At 36.3% G+C, this 18,177-nt stretch overlaps 1 protein-coding gene across 1 annotated transcript in view; it reads right to left on the reverse strand.

Annotated features, from left to right (window-relative positions):
* Positions 1 to 2,416: 2,416 nt before the first annotated feature.
* Positions 2,417 to 18,177, reverse strand: part of LOC103199299 (vomeronasal type-2 receptor 1-like) — a 25,171-nt gene continuing 9,410 nt past the window's right edge. The window contains exons 2-6 of the mRNA XM_007943560.1: positions 15,510 to 15,801; positions 11,127 to 11,999; positions 9,292 to 9,519; positions 5,138 to 5,261; positions 2,417 to 3,360 (exon numbers count right to left, since the gene is read on the reverse strand). Coding sequence (XP_007941751.1) covers positions 2,417 to 3,360; positions 5,138 to 5,261; positions 9,292 to 9,519; positions 11,127 to 11,999; positions 15,510 to 15,801 — 2,461 coding nt within the window. The remainder of the gene's footprint in view (positions 3,361 to 5,137; positions 5,262 to 9,291; positions 9,520 to 11,126; positions 12,000 to 15,509; positions 15,802 to 18,177) is intronic.

The following is an 18,177-nucleotide window of genomic DNA, read 5'->3' on the forward strand; positions in this document are numbered from 1 at the left end:
AATATTGATGAGTAATTAATTACAAAGAATAAAACAATCTTAAAAATTAGACAGCCATTCATTGACAATCACATATTAATCGTTTGAACAGCAATAAGCCAGTTCTAATCACAACATTTGTGCACCAAATGAACAAGTGATAACTTCAGACTGTTTTAGATAAAAGTTATATTTTAAAATTATAAACTTATACAAGTAAGCATTAAACATGCAAGTTCAGTTGATATTTAGTTTTTAGTAACATTTGTTTTCTCTACCTTTGCAAACCTATTTCTGATCAGAAAAACATGTGACTACAGAGTATAAAAGTCCAATGACAGAGTGTCCTGAGCTGTGTGGTATGGAAGGACATGAGCGAGTCTTTGAAATTCCTAGATAGACACAGGAATTATCTTTTAAGAGACTATGTTTAATAATCAACATTTCATCAAATAAATGGATTACACTGAGATTAAAATATTTTGAATATAAAAGTAAAACAAGTCTCCAGACATGAGCTGTCTTTCAGCTTTTTTAAAATCTCAAGAGGGATCATTGAGACCATTCAAATTTATGCATAACTGAATAAGAAACTGAGTCACAGATTCTCATTGTCCAATTGATCTAAACATTGGCATACTGTCTTCTCTTTTTCAAAGCTTGTCATGGGGTCAAATGAAGGAACAAAGAAAGAATTTTCCTGTTCTTCATGCTGTGATGTAGGGTGGTCTCTAATGATTCTGAAGTGTGTGGGGAAAAGCACTGAAGAAGTATTGGGAGATGGATAGGAAAGTAGATGCTTCCCCAGAAAGTACTGGGATGCCACCGGTCACTAACATGCTCACTTTTTTTTTTTAATTGCAGTAAATATACATGCAACAAAACATTTACCATTTTAACAGTCTTCACATATGTAGTTCTGTAGCATTAATTACGTTCATCATGTTATTCAACCATCAACCTTATCTGTTCCCCAATTTTTCCATCACCTATAACAGAAGTTCAGGGTCCCCTAAGCATTGGTCCTCTTTTCCTACTTCCTCTGCCCATTTCTGGTAACAACTAATAAACTTTGGTCTCTATATCCTTGCCTATTCTGGATATTTCACATAAGCAAACATGTTCATTTTTGAGCTCTGCAGGAAATTCATGTATACTTTCAACTTAGAGGAAGCTCATTCCCTTGTGTAAGCTGGAATGATCATTCTAGAAAACCAGTAATAAGTCCCTGACAGACCTGTCCTGCTAAACTGGTCATCCCAGTATACTTTCCTGCTCCCACAAGGCTGCATGAGCCTCTGCCCAGTTTGGTTAATTGATATTAATAAACATAATTAAGTTCTCTTGAAGGAGAGCTTGTTCTCATCCTTTTGAACTTCTAGAGTCAAGTATACACAATTGTTTCTGGTTTATCAGAATTGCTACATATTCTGTTTATCATACATTTTATTTGCTTATATATAAATATATATAGTTCATTTTTAAAATTTCATATCTGGAAGAAGATTGAAAATATTTTTATAACATTTCCAATGTAAGAATTGAATTCCAGTTATTTCTAGATAACTGGAGAGCAAATATTTATCATTCAATTTATCCTAAAATAAATTTTGCTTTCTAATTAATGCTCTAGGTTAACATTTGCTTTTTGCTGTCCATATATTCAGTATATAATCATATTAAAAACTGCTTTACTGACACTTTACTTCTCTTCATTTTTATTTTGCAAGCAGAAGAATGTTTTGGACTCAAATTTATTTTATCACTTATTCTACTCCAGGAAAATCTGGTGAGGGAAGGCCTTGCTTTATTTCTAGGAGATTTGTCTGTTTCCAAAACTGAGTTTTGTTCACATCTCACTTCCTTCAATGCTCTCTCTACTCTGCAGAGTCCTTTGAAACCTAAATTCTCTTACTGAATCCTCTGCTTCATGGGAAATTTTATGAGTTGTAATTCTTCCTTCAATAACATAGAAAAGTTGTTGTCTATGTTAAGGAGGCATTAACAGGATATAGAATAGCTATGACTTTGTTTAATGTAAATTTCTACATCATACATTCATGATATAAGAACAAAAATATACTCAAGTGTCAAACTTTTAATCCATCACTTTAGATTATTTGTTTTTACATATTCCCACTATACACTCTTTATACCAAAATATTATGAAATGTTTGGATGAAGTGTAACGAAATGATTTACAAGTACAATATTAGAAAGTGTTCCAATTCATGCTAAATGGTATCTTGCAGTATGAGGTTTCATATATTGTGCTAAGACTACACTACCAGACTCTGAATCCTCAATGTCATCGGGTAGCTGCTGGAGGTGTAATCTGAAAGGAATTGTCAAGCCATGTCGCCATCACAGCTTTGAAGGACACATGTAACTTATACCTCTAGTCATCCAGAACAACAGTTGACACTGTGGTGTTAAGCTAACTGCTCATAGAGGCTGAAGTCAGTTGGATACTCTTATCTGCAGTTGGGACTCTTCCACCAACAATGTCATCAGTGTTCCTCTTTGGCCTCAAAAGAATAATGAAGCATTTAGGAGCAAATATGCAACCCAACAAACCATAGCTGGATGCCAAGATTGCAAATATTTCCACAGCCACTTTAAACTTGCCTTTGGTGCTCAAGTAAGGAGGGACAAAAGAGATCCAGACGATGAAGAAGCCCAGCATCCCAAAGGTGATGCATTTTCCTTCATAATAATTATCTGGTAACTGGCGAGCCACAAAGGTTGTAAGGAAGCATAATAAAGCCAGGAAAACATCAATCCCAAACATAGAACATAAAAATTCTATGGAACCTTCATGGCATTCCAGAATGATCTTTATATTTTGAGATTCCATGTTCTTGTACACTCTTGGAGGTTCCAATATCAAGTAGGCAGTGCATACGCCAATTTGGATTACAACAGAGCTTAACACGATGATTTTCCGATAAAGAGGGTGGATAGATATAAATTGAGTTTTGGATTTGGAGATTCTGTAGGCTAAAAAGAGTGAAATAGTCTTTCCAAGAATGCACGACAGGCAAAGAGAAAATCCAAGTGCTAAAGTGATCTGGTGGGTCTTGCAGGACCAGTTGTATGGCTTGCCAATGAAAAGCATGGAAGAGAGCAATGTGATGACAAGAGAAACCTGAATGAGAAAGCTCAGGCCCCGGTCATTGGCGTTCACAAGGGGAGTGTGCCTATATATCACATACACAATTGTGACTGCCAAGACCACAAGGGCCCCAAAGATGGAAAGAATGACAAGTGTGAATCCCAAAGCCTCCTCGTAGGCAAGGAATTCCACCTCTTTCAACATACACTCACTCTTTTGTGTATTTGACCAATAGTCTTCTTCACACTGGTCACACTTCCTTTGACCTGTTAAACAAACAGAGAGTTGACTAAAAGAAATCCAATTTTCTCCTTCAAAAGCCTAGAACAGAGACTCTTTGAAAATCTCTTTATACCATTTTATCTCAAAAGAAGTGATCAAATGACTTTAGAGTGTCCAGATATTACAGATTGAGAATTATTTTCAAATTTGTAAATGCAATCTTCCTTCTTGGTTTGAGCCTTTCCTGGATAGGCAATTTCAGTAAAATGCCTTTTTCATTCTCTTCAAATTTTCTAATTGAGAAGGGAGATGTGTAGCCACATAAAGTCCAGAACAATCCACAAGTGGCTCCCATATATGAGAAAATTAAAGCCACAAAGGTGAAACAATCAAGAAAATTATAGCAAGGAAAAGGTTGATTAGAATACAAATGTTTTTGGTCCTCCACTCATCAACATTCTCACCTACTAAAGAGAATTTTGTCTTTGTCTATTCAGCTTTTCCCATCCCCACCCTTTAAGGAGAGTTTTGTTTTGTTTTGTTTTGTTTTGTTTTCATTTGTCTGTTTGAGAAAACAGGTAGAAAAGGACTGAGGAAAGAGGAAAGAAACAAAAACAACTACCATGTTGAGTGAGGTCACTTATTCTACTCTTAAGAGTTCAAGGAGGAACTGAGTTTTGTTCACATCTCAATTCCTTCAATACTCTCTCTACTCTGAAGAGTCCTTTGAAACCTAAATTCTCTTACTGAATCCTTTGCTTCAGGGGAAACTTTATGAGTTGTAATTCTTGCTTCAAAAACATAGAAAAGTTATCTATGTTAAGGTGTCATTAACAGGATGTTAACAACAGACAAAGGTTTAGGGTACTAGCTAGGCAGGAAGAATACTGAGACATAAGAAAAAAAATATTTGAGGAGGGTTTGTGGTAGGGTATGAAATGAATCTCTTTAATATTCTTTGAAATATGCAAGTAAATATTGGAATTTCATTTTAATCACTTTTGACTGTTGGACTGTGCTTCTCCAGATGCACCTCTGTGCAGAGACTGGACCATATAGGATCCAGGGGACTATCCAGGTTACATTATTCTTGTTTTCCATTCAAGGAAATTTTCTTCACTTTTAAAACTCTCCTTTAATTTAATTTCATTAAATTTGCGGGCCATTTGGTGAAAGATAAGAACAATTTGTGTTATCTTTAACAGAAGGTTTTATCCCTACAAATCTAAAAATATGTAGATTCTTTCTGTAAATCAATCTGCTAAGGCTAACCATGCCAAGCCCAAATTTAGCAAGTAATAGTGAAGAATTCACAGAGTAGTAGCTACATAATTCATCTGTCCAACAACTTTGATTACTTATGACATTAGGTCAGTTATCTTTAGAGATGTAAAATCAAACTCATTTAATTCCAGATTTTCTGATTCCAAATCAGAGATAATTAGAGAGCGAATAGACTGTAATTTACTTCTTTTCTGATTGTGAGCATACTAGTGTTTAATCTAGTTGAGAAGCATAAATAATTTTAAATGCTTTTTATGAATCTATTGTCTCATAATTTGCATTTCATATAGTTAACTTTGTATTTTTCTCTTTAACTTCATGGTTGTAGGTCTTTTGTCTCCTCAACCCTACCAGCTTTAGATCTAAAACCCAACATTATGTTTCTTCACATTGCACAGAACACCAATAATTTGATGTAGTATAATGATTTTTGTTAAATTGCTTACACCCATTTGTAAAGAAGACTCTCAAATACTTCTTTGTAAACATTTAACATAATTGCATATTCATATAGATGGAAAAAGTGACCATCTGTACCTGGGTCCCGTGACACGTATCCATCGGCACATGGAATACAGTCAAAGCAGCATATTGGTTCCCCCTGGCGAATCCCCTTCCGGGTCCCAGGAGGACACAGATCAATACACACTGAATGTGGAAGCTGGCAAAGACAAACAGAGTGCATGTAACAAAGCCCTTTGTCTCCACCACTCATGAGGATGAGAACTCGTGACAAAGTTCCAATCTAGATTTTGTGGAAGTTTTGTGATAGAGTTTCCCGGGATACCTGGGTGAAGATATGGACAGAGAATAATAACAACATGGATAACCTAGAGAGGAATTCTGCTACAGCTCAGTCTTGTGGCTGATTCTAGAAACATAAAACTTATTCTAAACCTAGCCCTAACCCTTGCAATCCAAAACACACTTCATAACCAGGGAACTCTGGAAAGGGGACAATTTAACAAATCTGTTTCCTGATTGGGAAAGGACCTGTGACCACAAGAATCTTCTTGAAAACGTAAAAAAGTTTTCTTCTCAGCAAGATAATCCAAGCAAAGCCTTAAAGTCAAAGATACGTCATAAGTGGTCAGTGGAAAAGAAAATGAAAGATCTATTCCAGGGGAAGATCAGAAAAGGCAAAAAGGAAAAATGTACAAGGCAAAGCATTGGAATAATTTTATATCTCGAAAAGCGTTTAGAGAGTTAGTTCAACAATAAACATGGGCCTCCATTTACATTCTGTATGAATGTGCACCTTGAAATCCAGTAGAAATACTTTGTCTGTAATAGGTTTATCCTAATAAACTAGGGAATTTCCTATTTAAAGGTGAGAAAAAAATGCATTTTGCATTAATTAAAATTCATATTGGAAAGTAAACGATCACATTTACAATTATTTTTGAAATTAGAATTTTTATATATTGGGTCTGTCAGGATAAATCTGTGTTGATAACATGAGAAAAATTAGAAGTATCTGAGTTAGGCTATGGTATGTAACATTGCAAAAATGCATGTTGCTATACACATGGATAGGTTTCCAATAAGTTGTGTGTGTGTGTGTGTGTGTGTGTATAATCATATTTTAAATGAACCTTGAGGAATAGTTATAATGGCAAGAGTGACAGCAAGGTATTCTCACACTCTGAATAACAAACAATAAAACCACAGAATGAATAGATCTCCTGTGTCTGACACAAGGTGAAAACTCAGAAATCTTTATTTCCTTCTCTCTCTTAGATTCTCCCCTAGCATGACCTAGAAGACTATTTGAGAATCTCAGATTAAAAGGGCTACACAAGAAGAGGGAAAATATATGAACAGGAAGATGAAGAAAAACCTTAAAAAAAAAAAAGTGACATGGCAACAAAGTAAAAAGTATTCTCCCTTTGTACTAACACAGCCCTCCACTCTCTCTCCTTTCCCCTAGTTCCTCTATTCTGAGAGTCACATGGAAGATTAAGTTCCCAGTGCTTTTCTACCACCATATCATTTTACAGTAACACTGTAGGTCACTCTGTAGTAAATACTAAACTAGAATATCAAAATTCCCATAGTTCTACTCTTCTAGAATAATATTTCACTAAAGGTAAAAAGTTCAGCTGCCTGGTAAGTCATAGGATTTCCCTTAACTTCCCTAGCTTTGTCTTTACACTGGGTATCCCTGGGACCAGTCTCTAGCTCACCACCACTTCTTTTAAAAATGTTCAGAGCTACAGGCCTGCATGTCAATAGCCTTCTTATTGCTGTAGGAGGAAGAAGAATATTTGTAATAGAAATGAGTAATAAGTAATGAAATAAATAAAAATGTATTAATAGTAAATAAGGCGCTTTGGTGGCGTAGTGCCTAAGGCACTTGACTGCTAACCAGCAGGTTGGCAGTTCAAACCCACCAGTCACATAGTGCCTAAGGCACTTGACTGCTAACCAGGAGGCTGGCGGTTCAAACCCACCAGCCACTCCTCGGAAGGAAGGTTGGGCAATCCTACTTCCGTAGTGATAACTGCCTCGGAAACCCAAGGAGGGGTCGCTATGAGTCGGGGCCGACTCGATGGCAAATAACAACAACAACAACAAGTCACTCCTCAGAAGGAAGGTTGGACAATCTACTTCTGTAGTGATACCACCTCAGAAACACAAGGAGGAGGGGTCGCTATGAGTTGGGTCTGACTTGATGGCACTTAACAACAACAACAACAATAGTAAATAATAACAAATAACAATAATAAATAGAAAAAATTATAATAAAAATAAACAGGTTTTTTTTTTACCTAGGATATTTTACATATAAAACCAATACATTTTAATTCTCAAACATTACCTCTACTACCTCTCACCACAATTTTGAAAATAACATTTTGAAAAGAATTTTAAAGCTTATGAAACATCATTTTATCCTATAATCTACCAATGAAGCATTTGTAAATGATAAGTACTTAAAGTTTATTAGCAAAACATAATTCTATGCACACCTACATGTACCACACTAGTAGCTCTTGTTCCCTACCTCAAATTATATTATGAACTGGTAACTCTTTCCTCCCATTCTTTGACCCCAGGTATAAATGAAAATTGAGAAGAGAGGAAAAAAAGGAAGTTCTTCCAGAATGGCTGTCAGAGAGGAAAGGGGAAGACATACATCAGTGTAATGGCAACTACTAACCTATGAGTGTCTCCACATGTACTCCACAAAAAAAAAGCCATGCAGATTAAAAAGAAGAGTAAATAAAATCACATGTGAGCCAGGTCTCATAAAGAATCTGAGAATACTATGAGCTTAACTGTATTCTTAAGTAAAGATACAGTCATTACATTCCAGCAAAGCTTCTCTGGAGCCTGGCCTGAACCCTGATTGTGTAGAAAATGAAGGGAATCTGAAGAAACTATGGAGGTAAAAAAAAAAGAGAGAGACAGAGAGTAAAGGGGAGGAGAGAACCTAAGGTTGATGGAGAATAGACAAAATCATTTTCAGCAAAATTCCCTCCTAAATGAAAACCATTTCAAAGCCTTGTGGATTCACCACTGGCTATGGGAAAAGGACTTGAAAGTGAGTCTCACAGGGATAGTTTGGGGAAGGCAGTGCTTCATGGGACCAGAAGGTATAGAGACAAGAAATTTTTCCTTTGAGATAAGAGCACAAAATTTAAAGATTCTACAAAAACAAGAGAGAACTATAAAATGAAAAAACACATGAAAACCCCACTCTCACTACCAAAAAAAAAAAAGTCATCTATTAAATAAATTGCACTTCACTAAGGCACTTGACTGCTAACCAGAAGACTGGTGGTTCAAACCCACCAGCCACTCCTGGGAAAGAAGGTTGGGCAATCTACTTCCATAGTGATACCGCCTCAGAAATTCAAGGAGGGGTCGTTATGAGTCGGGTCCGACTCGACAGCACATAACAACAACAACAACATACTAATAGAAGAGACTAGTCTCAAAATAGGAATCTCCTAAGTAACCCAAAACCCTTACCCTTGTCCGTAAAAATTACCAAAAAACAGAAGTGTGCCTTTACACAAGTCTACCATGGGGGAAAAAAAATAGAAAATGAAAATATTTCAGCAGATTAAAATTACCCTCTGTGGCGTGGCTCAGAGGCACAAATTAGGAGAAAAGTACTGTACACAGCATTTCTAACACAACTGAATATTCTCAGAAAAACATGAAGAAGTGAAAAAAAATTTTGAATTAAATTTTAAAACTAATAACAGAAAAGGATATAAAACTGGAAGAAATGAAACTAAAGGTAATTGTACTCAGGAAAGAAAGTAAATAAAAGACAAAAACATTTCAGAAATTAAGATAGAAATTACAAGGATTTTAAGAAAGAATATATTTAAATGAAAATTTAATAAGAAGCATTGAATAAAAGAAGGAACACAACAAAGAATGGTGAACAAAAAGATGAAACTGGTCATAGATAAAGTGTATGAAATGGAAGACAGACAACATATATCAACTTTAAGTATAACTGGAGTACTTGAAGAAGAAAAACAAAACAAACTAATATTTAAAATATAATCCAAGAAAAAGTTTTCAAAAACAAAAGATATAAATATGAAAAAGAAATTCACTTGGAATGGCCAAATTATGGGTGTCTGATGTTCCATAAATGCCTGAAACATTGATGATAGAAATGGAATTCTCTATGTATACAAACAAAATAAAATGTCAGAATAACTAACCTTTGATGACTCAGTGTTCCAAAATATTATTGCATTCTCTTTGATCACAAGTTCAAACTTAGATTTTGTGAATATATATTCTCCAACCTCCACAAAGGCAATCTCGCCATTATCATTTAATTGCCAATTTAGAATATCATAGTATCCAAACACATCTCCATTTTCATCAATCTCTATTCTTTTTCCATTATGGGTTGTAAACTTAAGTGTCTTCAAATAGAACATTAACTAGAAAACAAGGGAAAAAAACCAATTTGTAAAAATCTTATTGCCCAGAAACAACGTTATATAAAGAAAATAATTTCAAAATCATACTGAATTCATGTAATTGGATTCTTTCCTTTGCCTCTATACCTTTTCTGTCTAATACAATAACATGTGGCTATTGAAACTCGAAATATGACTGGGCATATTTAGATGTGCTATAAGTATAAAATGCACACTGTATTGAGAAGACTTAGTTAAAAAAAAATAATGTAAACTATCATGCCGGGGTCTCTCTGCCAGGGTCTCAGGTCAAGGACGCACTCCACTCCTGTTTCCACATTTTAGGTATCTGTCAGAGCAGCACCCCACTCTCAGTACCAAATTGTGTTCTGGTTACCTAGTGCCACTCTGACAAGAAGTATAACACAAATGGGATGGCCTTAACAAACAGGAGTTTATTCTTACAATTTGGAGGTTTTAAGTCCAAGTTCAAAGTGCCAGGCTCTAGGGGCTGGATGAAAGCCCCTCATATAACTAAATTCTGGCTAATTACATGGAAAGGCAATTGTATGCAATGTCCAGGAAATATCCTTAAATTTAAGAATATATCCATCTTTGCCCGTTCTCCTTCCTACTGGTTGATTGTGGACACAATAATTGAAGTCTGATCTTACATTATGAGGTGAACCTACATATTGACGGTGGTGAAACAACAAGATAAAAGGAGCTTAGAACCCTAAGTCACTCTTTCAGCCCTAGTATGTTTATCTCTGAATTTAATCTATGTGAAGAAGAAAGAGGAGGAAACAATGGGAAAAAAAAAAAAAAAAAACCTAAGCATCATTCACAACATACCTAATAATAACTCTTCTAATAAATAGGACCTGAAAAATGCCATTTGGTCACATAAGCAGGCCATTCTTTTAAGTGGGTATGTGATTGTGGTAGTTAAGTTCATTTGCCAACTTGGCTGGGCCTTGCTGGGTGGCTGGGCAGCTGGATGTAGTATTCCCCATGGTGAGATTGGTAATTAACTCCATGGTAGAATCTATTGGAGCATCTGACTAGCTACTTTAGGGAGATGGGCTGCTTCCAGTATATAAGACACAACTTTGAGGAAGCTTATGGCACTCTTGAACCCTGCATGCAGCTGAGTCTTCTTTCATTCAGTAGCCTGCCATGCTCTGCTGATCTTGGGACTTTCAATGGACTTGCATTAATGGCCTGCCATGTGGTTTGGTAACAACAGAACTGTGCTTTTTTACTTGTTGACCTTGGGTTTGTCAACCTCAGCAGCTGCCTGAGTGAAGAAAGCCTCCAGCTTCAGTAGGCTGGGAGCCAGAGGCAGAGCTGAAGCCCAAGGTCAAGGGGCTTTCACCCAGCCCTAGAGCCTGGCACTTTGTACTTGGACTTCTAGCCTCCAAAATTCTAAGAGGATAAACTACTGTTTGTTTGAGCCATTCCCATTTTGTAGTACATTTCTGTTAGACCAGCACTAAAAGTAATCAAAACAATGAGGAAATCCTAACTGTAAAGTACAAAGACAAATCATTAGATTTAATAGCATAAATTCTTGTAATTATCAAACTATTTCATGAAGTCAAACAAACAAACAAATAATAACTTACCTGCCAAGGCTCAAAGTCAGGTATATATGCACAAGTGTTTCCTGGAACATATGGTCCATATCCTTCTTCACATCTACTTAGATGATCCAGGGCATAAGCCATAGAATATACAGCTTGTTTGACATTGTTTGTAATTCTTAGCTGTGACACATCCAGGTAGGTATTTTTAAGATCCTCCAACTTCTCCTCTCCAGTACAGAATTTATCAGACATGGCATATAACCTGTCCTCTTTACCAGTCATATTCACTCTGTGGTCAATATTGTATGGAACACTACTATTGGGCCAAGTACAGTTAAAAGCGGTTTGCCAGAATTCAATGGTCAGAACATCATTTGGATCCTTGCTAGGATGTACATCATAAAGAAATTCTTTTAATCCTGGTATATCAGCTCTTGGTATTGCAAATCCAATAGTTCCACCAAAATATGGGAAATATTTAGGCTTTGCAATGAGGGCTGAGGTAATCCAGGCCTCAGTTGCTATCCATGTTCGGTCAGTTATGTTATGGTAAACTATTTCCAGCACAAAAGGACTGAGGTCAATATCAGATGCATAGAGCACAATTACTCTGGCAGTGGAGTACTTTATAGCATTTATAGCTTGTTGCATTTTCTCATTGGAATAGACTTTAGGAATGATTTCAGAAAATGCAATACAAAGGTTGACAGCTTCCATTTCTTCCTTTAAATTTTTCACTCCATATTTTCCATAATCATCATCAGCTGCTATAGTGCCTATCCAGACCCAACCAAAGTGTTGAATAAGTTTTACCATGGCTGACGACTGGCTTTTATCACTAGGTATTGTGCGAAGATAAGATGGAAACTGGTACTTGTCACTAAGAATTGAGCAGGTAGAAGCATAGCCCACCTACAATTGAAAATATTCATGCAGAAATTAGAAAGCCATAGCCACATTTCAAATTGCACAATGCTTGAATATATTTATCAGAAAAGAAGAGAACTTTAACAGTTCTTCTCCCTTTGTTCCCACCTCAGTCCATTGACAAAAGAGCTTCTACTCCTTTCTCTATTCTGTGGGTGGAGACTGTTGAAGGAAATATTTTGCACTTCTCTCTACACCCCTTTTCCCATGACATTCCAAGAGAGTTAGAGGAGCAAATTACTAAGATGATGACATTCAGTGCGCCACTTTTCACAAATGGGGTCACAGCATGGAGTGCATAAGGTCATTATGCTGTTTCTCAGATCTAACTTCTCATCCATATAGATGAGTGGACTCAGCCTCTTTTTGACATTCAGTTTCCTCTCTTCTCTCTCTCTCTCTGTCTCTATCTCTTTCTCCTTTCTCTTTTTCTATCTCTATCTCCACTTCCACCCAACCTCTCTTTCCTTCTTTCTTTCCTTTTCTTGCCTCTGCGCAACACCTCCAGGACTTCTGAGTATGTAGGTCAAAAAGTGGTAGTAAGCTTTACTTCTGCCTCAGATCTGAGCCATGTTCTCTAACAATGTGACTGTTGTTGTCAGGTGCATTTTAGAGGAACTTGCCTAGATGAATGAAGGGGTATTTTTTTCTCATTTAGCCACTGATCCTTGAGTGTATTTTCCACCATTGAGAACTTAAGAATGGAGGAAAGATAACTAGTACCATGAATTCCTGATAGTCTTCTATTCATTTCTTCTGTGTAGCTTATCCTCAACCTCAGTGACTACAATTAAGAGTATACGTCACTTTCTTCCCCATCCTATCCCATTCCTATCCCATGTTATTAATACATCACCTACAATAGGGCCTCCTATATTATAATTCCATACATGTATGACTGTCCATTCCTCAATAGGTTCCAGAATATTCTTATTTCCCCTTTCTGTATCGCTTCTTTTGTTTTCATCCCACTGGTTAATGTTTAAATCCTCCTTTGGAACTACCCAAACAGCAACCCATGGAAGTAGCATGTACAGAAGAATCCTGTTAAGGAAGTAGTAACATCTGATTTCTAATTCTGACTACATAATCATTAGTGTATGACCTTGGACAAGTCACTTAAACCTTCTGAACCTCAGTGTCCCCACAAGTGAAATCAGAGTCATGACATTTACACTTTAAGGTTGCTCAGTATATTGAATAAGGAGCTCTGGTGGCATAGTACCTAAGGCATTTAACTGCTAATTAGAAGGTTGGTGGTTCAAACCCACCACCCGCTTAGGGAAACGAAGATGAGGCAATCTACTCCATAAAGATTTACCACCTCAAGATCCTGGATAGAGTGGGAGAACAATATGGAACAAAACTCAAAATCATAAAAAAAAAAAAAAAAAAAGACCGGGTTTACTGGTCTGATAGAGCCTGGTGAGACCCCAGAGACTATGGCCCTCTAGTTACACTTCAAGTCTGGAAATGAACTCACTTCCTGTGGCTTCCAGCCAAACAATAGACAGGCATATGGGGTAAACATTTACATCAGATAGATACCCTCCTTGGAGCCATCAATTGTGGGAGAACAGAAGGGCAGTGTTTGCACAGGGAGATAGCAGGGGGTGGGGGGTAGGGGTGGGGACAGAATCTATGGGAGGAAAGAACACAGGGAAGACATAACTATGGCGAGGAAGTGGGAATAGAGCTGTTACATTGTGGGGAATTGCAGTTGACGTCATGAAACAAAATGTATATGAAATGCTATATGGAAAATGAATTTTCTCTATAAACTTTCACCTAAATCACAATAAAAATTAAAAAAAAAAAAGATTGACTGCCTCAAAAACCTAATGAAGGTCGCTATGAGTCTGAATAGACTTGATGGCAGTGGGTTTTCAGTAGTAAATTGAATGAGATAACAAATGCAAAAGTGTCTCTTGTAGAAGATTCCTTTCACCATCTTTGCAGATTCATTACAAGGACTTCAGTGAGAAAATTCATCCAGAGGTTTCTAGCCAGGGTCTGGCTCACAGTTGGTATTAGGTGGAAGATAGCAGTCATAGCAGCAGCATTTTGTCTGAGCCAGATGAAACCCACACTTTAGGTGTCAGCTGTGTCAGGCAACCCTTCATCTTGGTTCTGTTTCTCAGTATTTTCCTGTTCCTCCTACACTTCTAGTTGCAGCTTTCAAAGAAACACTATGCAACTGCTGCTTCTTACAATTATTTCAAAGTCTCCCTTTATTCCCTAAAACAAATTAGCTTAACCATCACTCACATTGTTAAGTCCTAACTATTGATACTTTAATGAACCATCTTATAAATAATTATAGTCATATTATATTTTCTTAATAATGCATTCTCCCAAATATCAACTATAATTATGCTGAAATGTGTCACTGTCTCTAAATTTAAAATGATCTGTAAAGTTAGCATCCCAAAACCCTTGCGAGCCTGTTAAATCCCAGGCCTGTTTTAGTATGTTAGTTAGTATATTAGTATATTAGTATGAAAGGGCTAAAAGGGTCATGAATAATAAGCATTAATATAGGCAAGAAATGAAATGAGTTCCTTATACCATCTATCAATCAATCAACAAATATGTACTTATCACCTACTCTGTGCTTCATACAGTGCTACAGTTTTATTTAAAAAAAAAAAAAAAAGTTGCTGTCAAGAAGATTCTGATTCATGGTCACCCCACAAGTAGAATTGCTTCATAAGGTTTTCTTGGATGTAATCTTTATAGAAGCCAATCACTGGGCTTTTTTTCCATTGAGCTCCTGGGTAGATTCAAACCACTATCCTTTAGGTTAATGTTGTTGTTGTTATGTGCCGTCGAGTCAGACCGACGCGTAGCGACCCCTCCTTGGGTTTACAAGGCAGTATCACCACGGAAGTAGATTGCCCCATCTTCGTTCTGATAGGTTAGTAGATGAGTGCAAATTCTTTGTGCCACCCAAGGACCTTCTACAGTCTGTAGTGGCTACTGAAATAGCAACATACTAGTCATCGGGTCAAAACTTCAAGCGAAAAATTAAAGCAGTATGTGGAAGAGGTTCAAATTACCCCTAAGCAGGCATCAGTCACACTGGCTGAGGCCAGGCTGAACTGTCCTCAGGTGGTACAAACGGTTAATGTCCTTGACTGCTAATCAAAAGTTTGCAAGTCTGAGTCTACTTAGAGGCATCTCAGAAGAAAGGTGTGCCAATGTATTTACAAAAAAAAAAAAAATCACCCGTTGAAAACCCAATGCAGTGAGTGCAGTTCTACCCTGACACAAGTGTGGTCACCATGAGTCAGAGTCGACTCCATAGCAACTTTCTTTTGTTTTTTAAAAAAGCCTAGACTAACACAGCAATTGGGGACAGCATTATCACCACCATTCCTGTCTGTCTCTGCAATTCAGCCCAGCTTCACCTGAGCACCTTAGTATTTGCTGCAATTTCCACAAACATAGCTTGTTTCTTTGTAAGTTAGTACCCAGCACAATAATCTGAGATACCTGAGGTAAATAATACAGCCCAAGAATTCTTGAAGCAGCAATTGATAAGGATGACCCACCTGCTCCAATAATTCCTGCCAGATATGCTCCAGTGCTGTTTCTAAAATTAGGCTTGTTTTCTTCCTGTCCTGTAAGGAAAACCAAAGCTGCTTCCACTGATTTGGAGATGGAGAAACAGGTATCAAAGATCTGATAGCCCAAAGTGATGTTGGGCAAAATATCCTTCCTCTCATTAATCTCCTTGATTGTGTGCATCATGGTTTTCATCCAGCGGAATCCGCGAAAGTTAAACCTGAAAAGGAAGTAGCTTTGTAAGGCCTTATTCAGTAGGCTCATTATAGGGAAAAAGGCAGATTTTAGTTGGGGTGGTGATGCAAATGTTTTGCCAGAACATCAGCAAGCACCTCATTTCTCTGAAGTATGTCAACATTTCATAAATGATATCTCAAGCTTGGGTGATTCAGTATGAACTATATTCACTGTTGATTGCTTTGGTTGGGTGCACCTTTCCGGAAGTATTTGTGCCATATATATATATATGTATTTTATATATATATATATATATATATATATTTCAGATTATATAATCCCCAAAACTGTTAATTAGATCAATTCACAAAAATATCCTTACATTCACAATTTTCTTCACCACACCAGACACCCAATAATCCCTCAATTCATTTTTCCCATTCTTTGGGAGCCCCTGGTGCCATGTAATTCTCCTTTCCTTCCTCCTCACATTCTTAGTAGTTTCTCTTATTTTCTTCTGGACATTAATTATCATTATAAAAATTATGTAGATACATGAATACTTATAAGAGTAAATAAAAGCAGTACATTATACACACACACACACACAAAATGACTCCAATTACATAATTTTTCTTGCCATGATTTATTAATGTTGAAAGATTTTTTTAATTGAAAAATGCTCCACTTCCTACTATTCTTATATATTGCCATAAATTAAATATCTTCTCCTTCCCTTTCCTAGACACTAAAAGAGGATAATATTTCTCTTGTAGTCCATCACCACATTTTTTTAAATTTCAGGACAAACAGGAGTGCATGATTATGAGGGGCCCAGGGGGTGTGTTGCAGGGTATGGAGGGGAGGAGGCTGGGTTGGTGTTGGATATGGTGAATGGGGAATGAAACTAAATATATGCATGACTTTGAATGTAAAATAAGCTCTTAAAAAAATAAAAATAAAAGTAGAAGTAACATTTATTGAATATTTTTAAAAAAAGTATTCTATTCCCAATTCTCTTTTGTTCTTTTAGTTTTAACCAAACTTTAACCTATTTTAAAACAAAAATCCAAGTCCTTTTCTCTCTTAATATCTTCTGTAGCTATAGATCTAACTCTGTGTTTTAATGTCTTATATCCAATAAATATTTGTTGAATTAAATTTCTAATAGCAAACGGCCTTAATGATAGATTGCATTTTCTCCACCACCATCTGCCTTTAGTTGGGTGTTTTAGTTTGGTTTTGTTTTTCATTTAACACATAGTTATTGAGTCCCATTGATGCTGTTGTTGTTGTTGTTGTTTGTTTAGGAGCTCTGGTAGTGTAGCTACTATAAATACAACAGTGAAAAAGATAGGCATGGCACTATAGAGGTGGAATCAGAAATGTAGCCAATTACAAAATAAAATTATAAGTTACATCATAGGAGTAGGCACAGGGGTTCTGAGACATAAAAAGAGGAACACTTAGCCCTGACGGGATTAATAGCCAAACTGAGGCTTGAACAGAGGAAGAGCATTGCAAGCAGAAGGAACAGTATGTGTGAAGGCATAGCAACAAGAAAACATGAAACGTTCAAGGAATGGGAAAGATCAGTGTGTTTGGAGAATAGGAGTAGATGAGGGAGCAGTGAAAACTGAAACTAGAGAACTAGAAGGGGCCATGAATGGCTCTGTCGTACGTGTTTTTCAAATTTACATTGGTATACATATATAAATTGCTATACATTTTTGAAATAAATATAGCAATATCTCTTTTAAAGTAACATGGCAATACATTTCAAGAACTAGAAAAATGTGTACCTACTTTGAGCCAATAATTCCATCTCTAGGAATTTTCAGAAGAAATTGGTCTTCCCAAAAGAAAAAGCTATATAATCAAAACTGTTTGTTACAGAATTATTTACAGTATTAAAAAATGAGAAAGAACTTACTTCCCTCGCAATAATAAATGATGGTATATTGACTTGATGGGAACAATTCTACCACTAAAAGGTATAATTAGAGAATTGAACAACAGTATTCACATAATATTAAGTTAAAAAGGCAGTATGCAAAGTTGTTTCCATACTATAGTTAACAATATATATAAATTTTATGAACATTTGGATAAAAATTAACAAAGAATTATTTTAAATGAACACAGGTTGGAAGGGCAGAACTTGGGATGATTTTTTTATTCATTCATTGATATCCATTATAATATTCACAGCCCAGTTGTACAATGTATATATTTTTCCCACAGAAACATTCTGTAATTCCTACCTTTGTTTAGATCAACCAAAACAGAAAGAAAACACTCTCTTCCTCATTCCATTTCACTGCTTTTCTCTGCTCTAAGCAATACTTTTTTTAATAATAGAAAAATCTTCCTCTTCCATGCATTTTGGTTGATGGCCAACCAAAACTAAAATCTTGTT

The sequence above is a fragment of the Orycteropus afer genome, unplaced genomic scaffold, assembly GCF_000298275.1.
Source record: "Orycteropus afer afer isolate SDZICR_OR568_19922 unplaced genomic scaffold, OryAfe1.0 scaffold00109, whole genome shotgun sequence".
NCBI lineage: Eukaryota > Metazoa > Chordata > Mammalia > Tubulidentata > Orycteropodidae > Orycteropus > Orycteropus afer.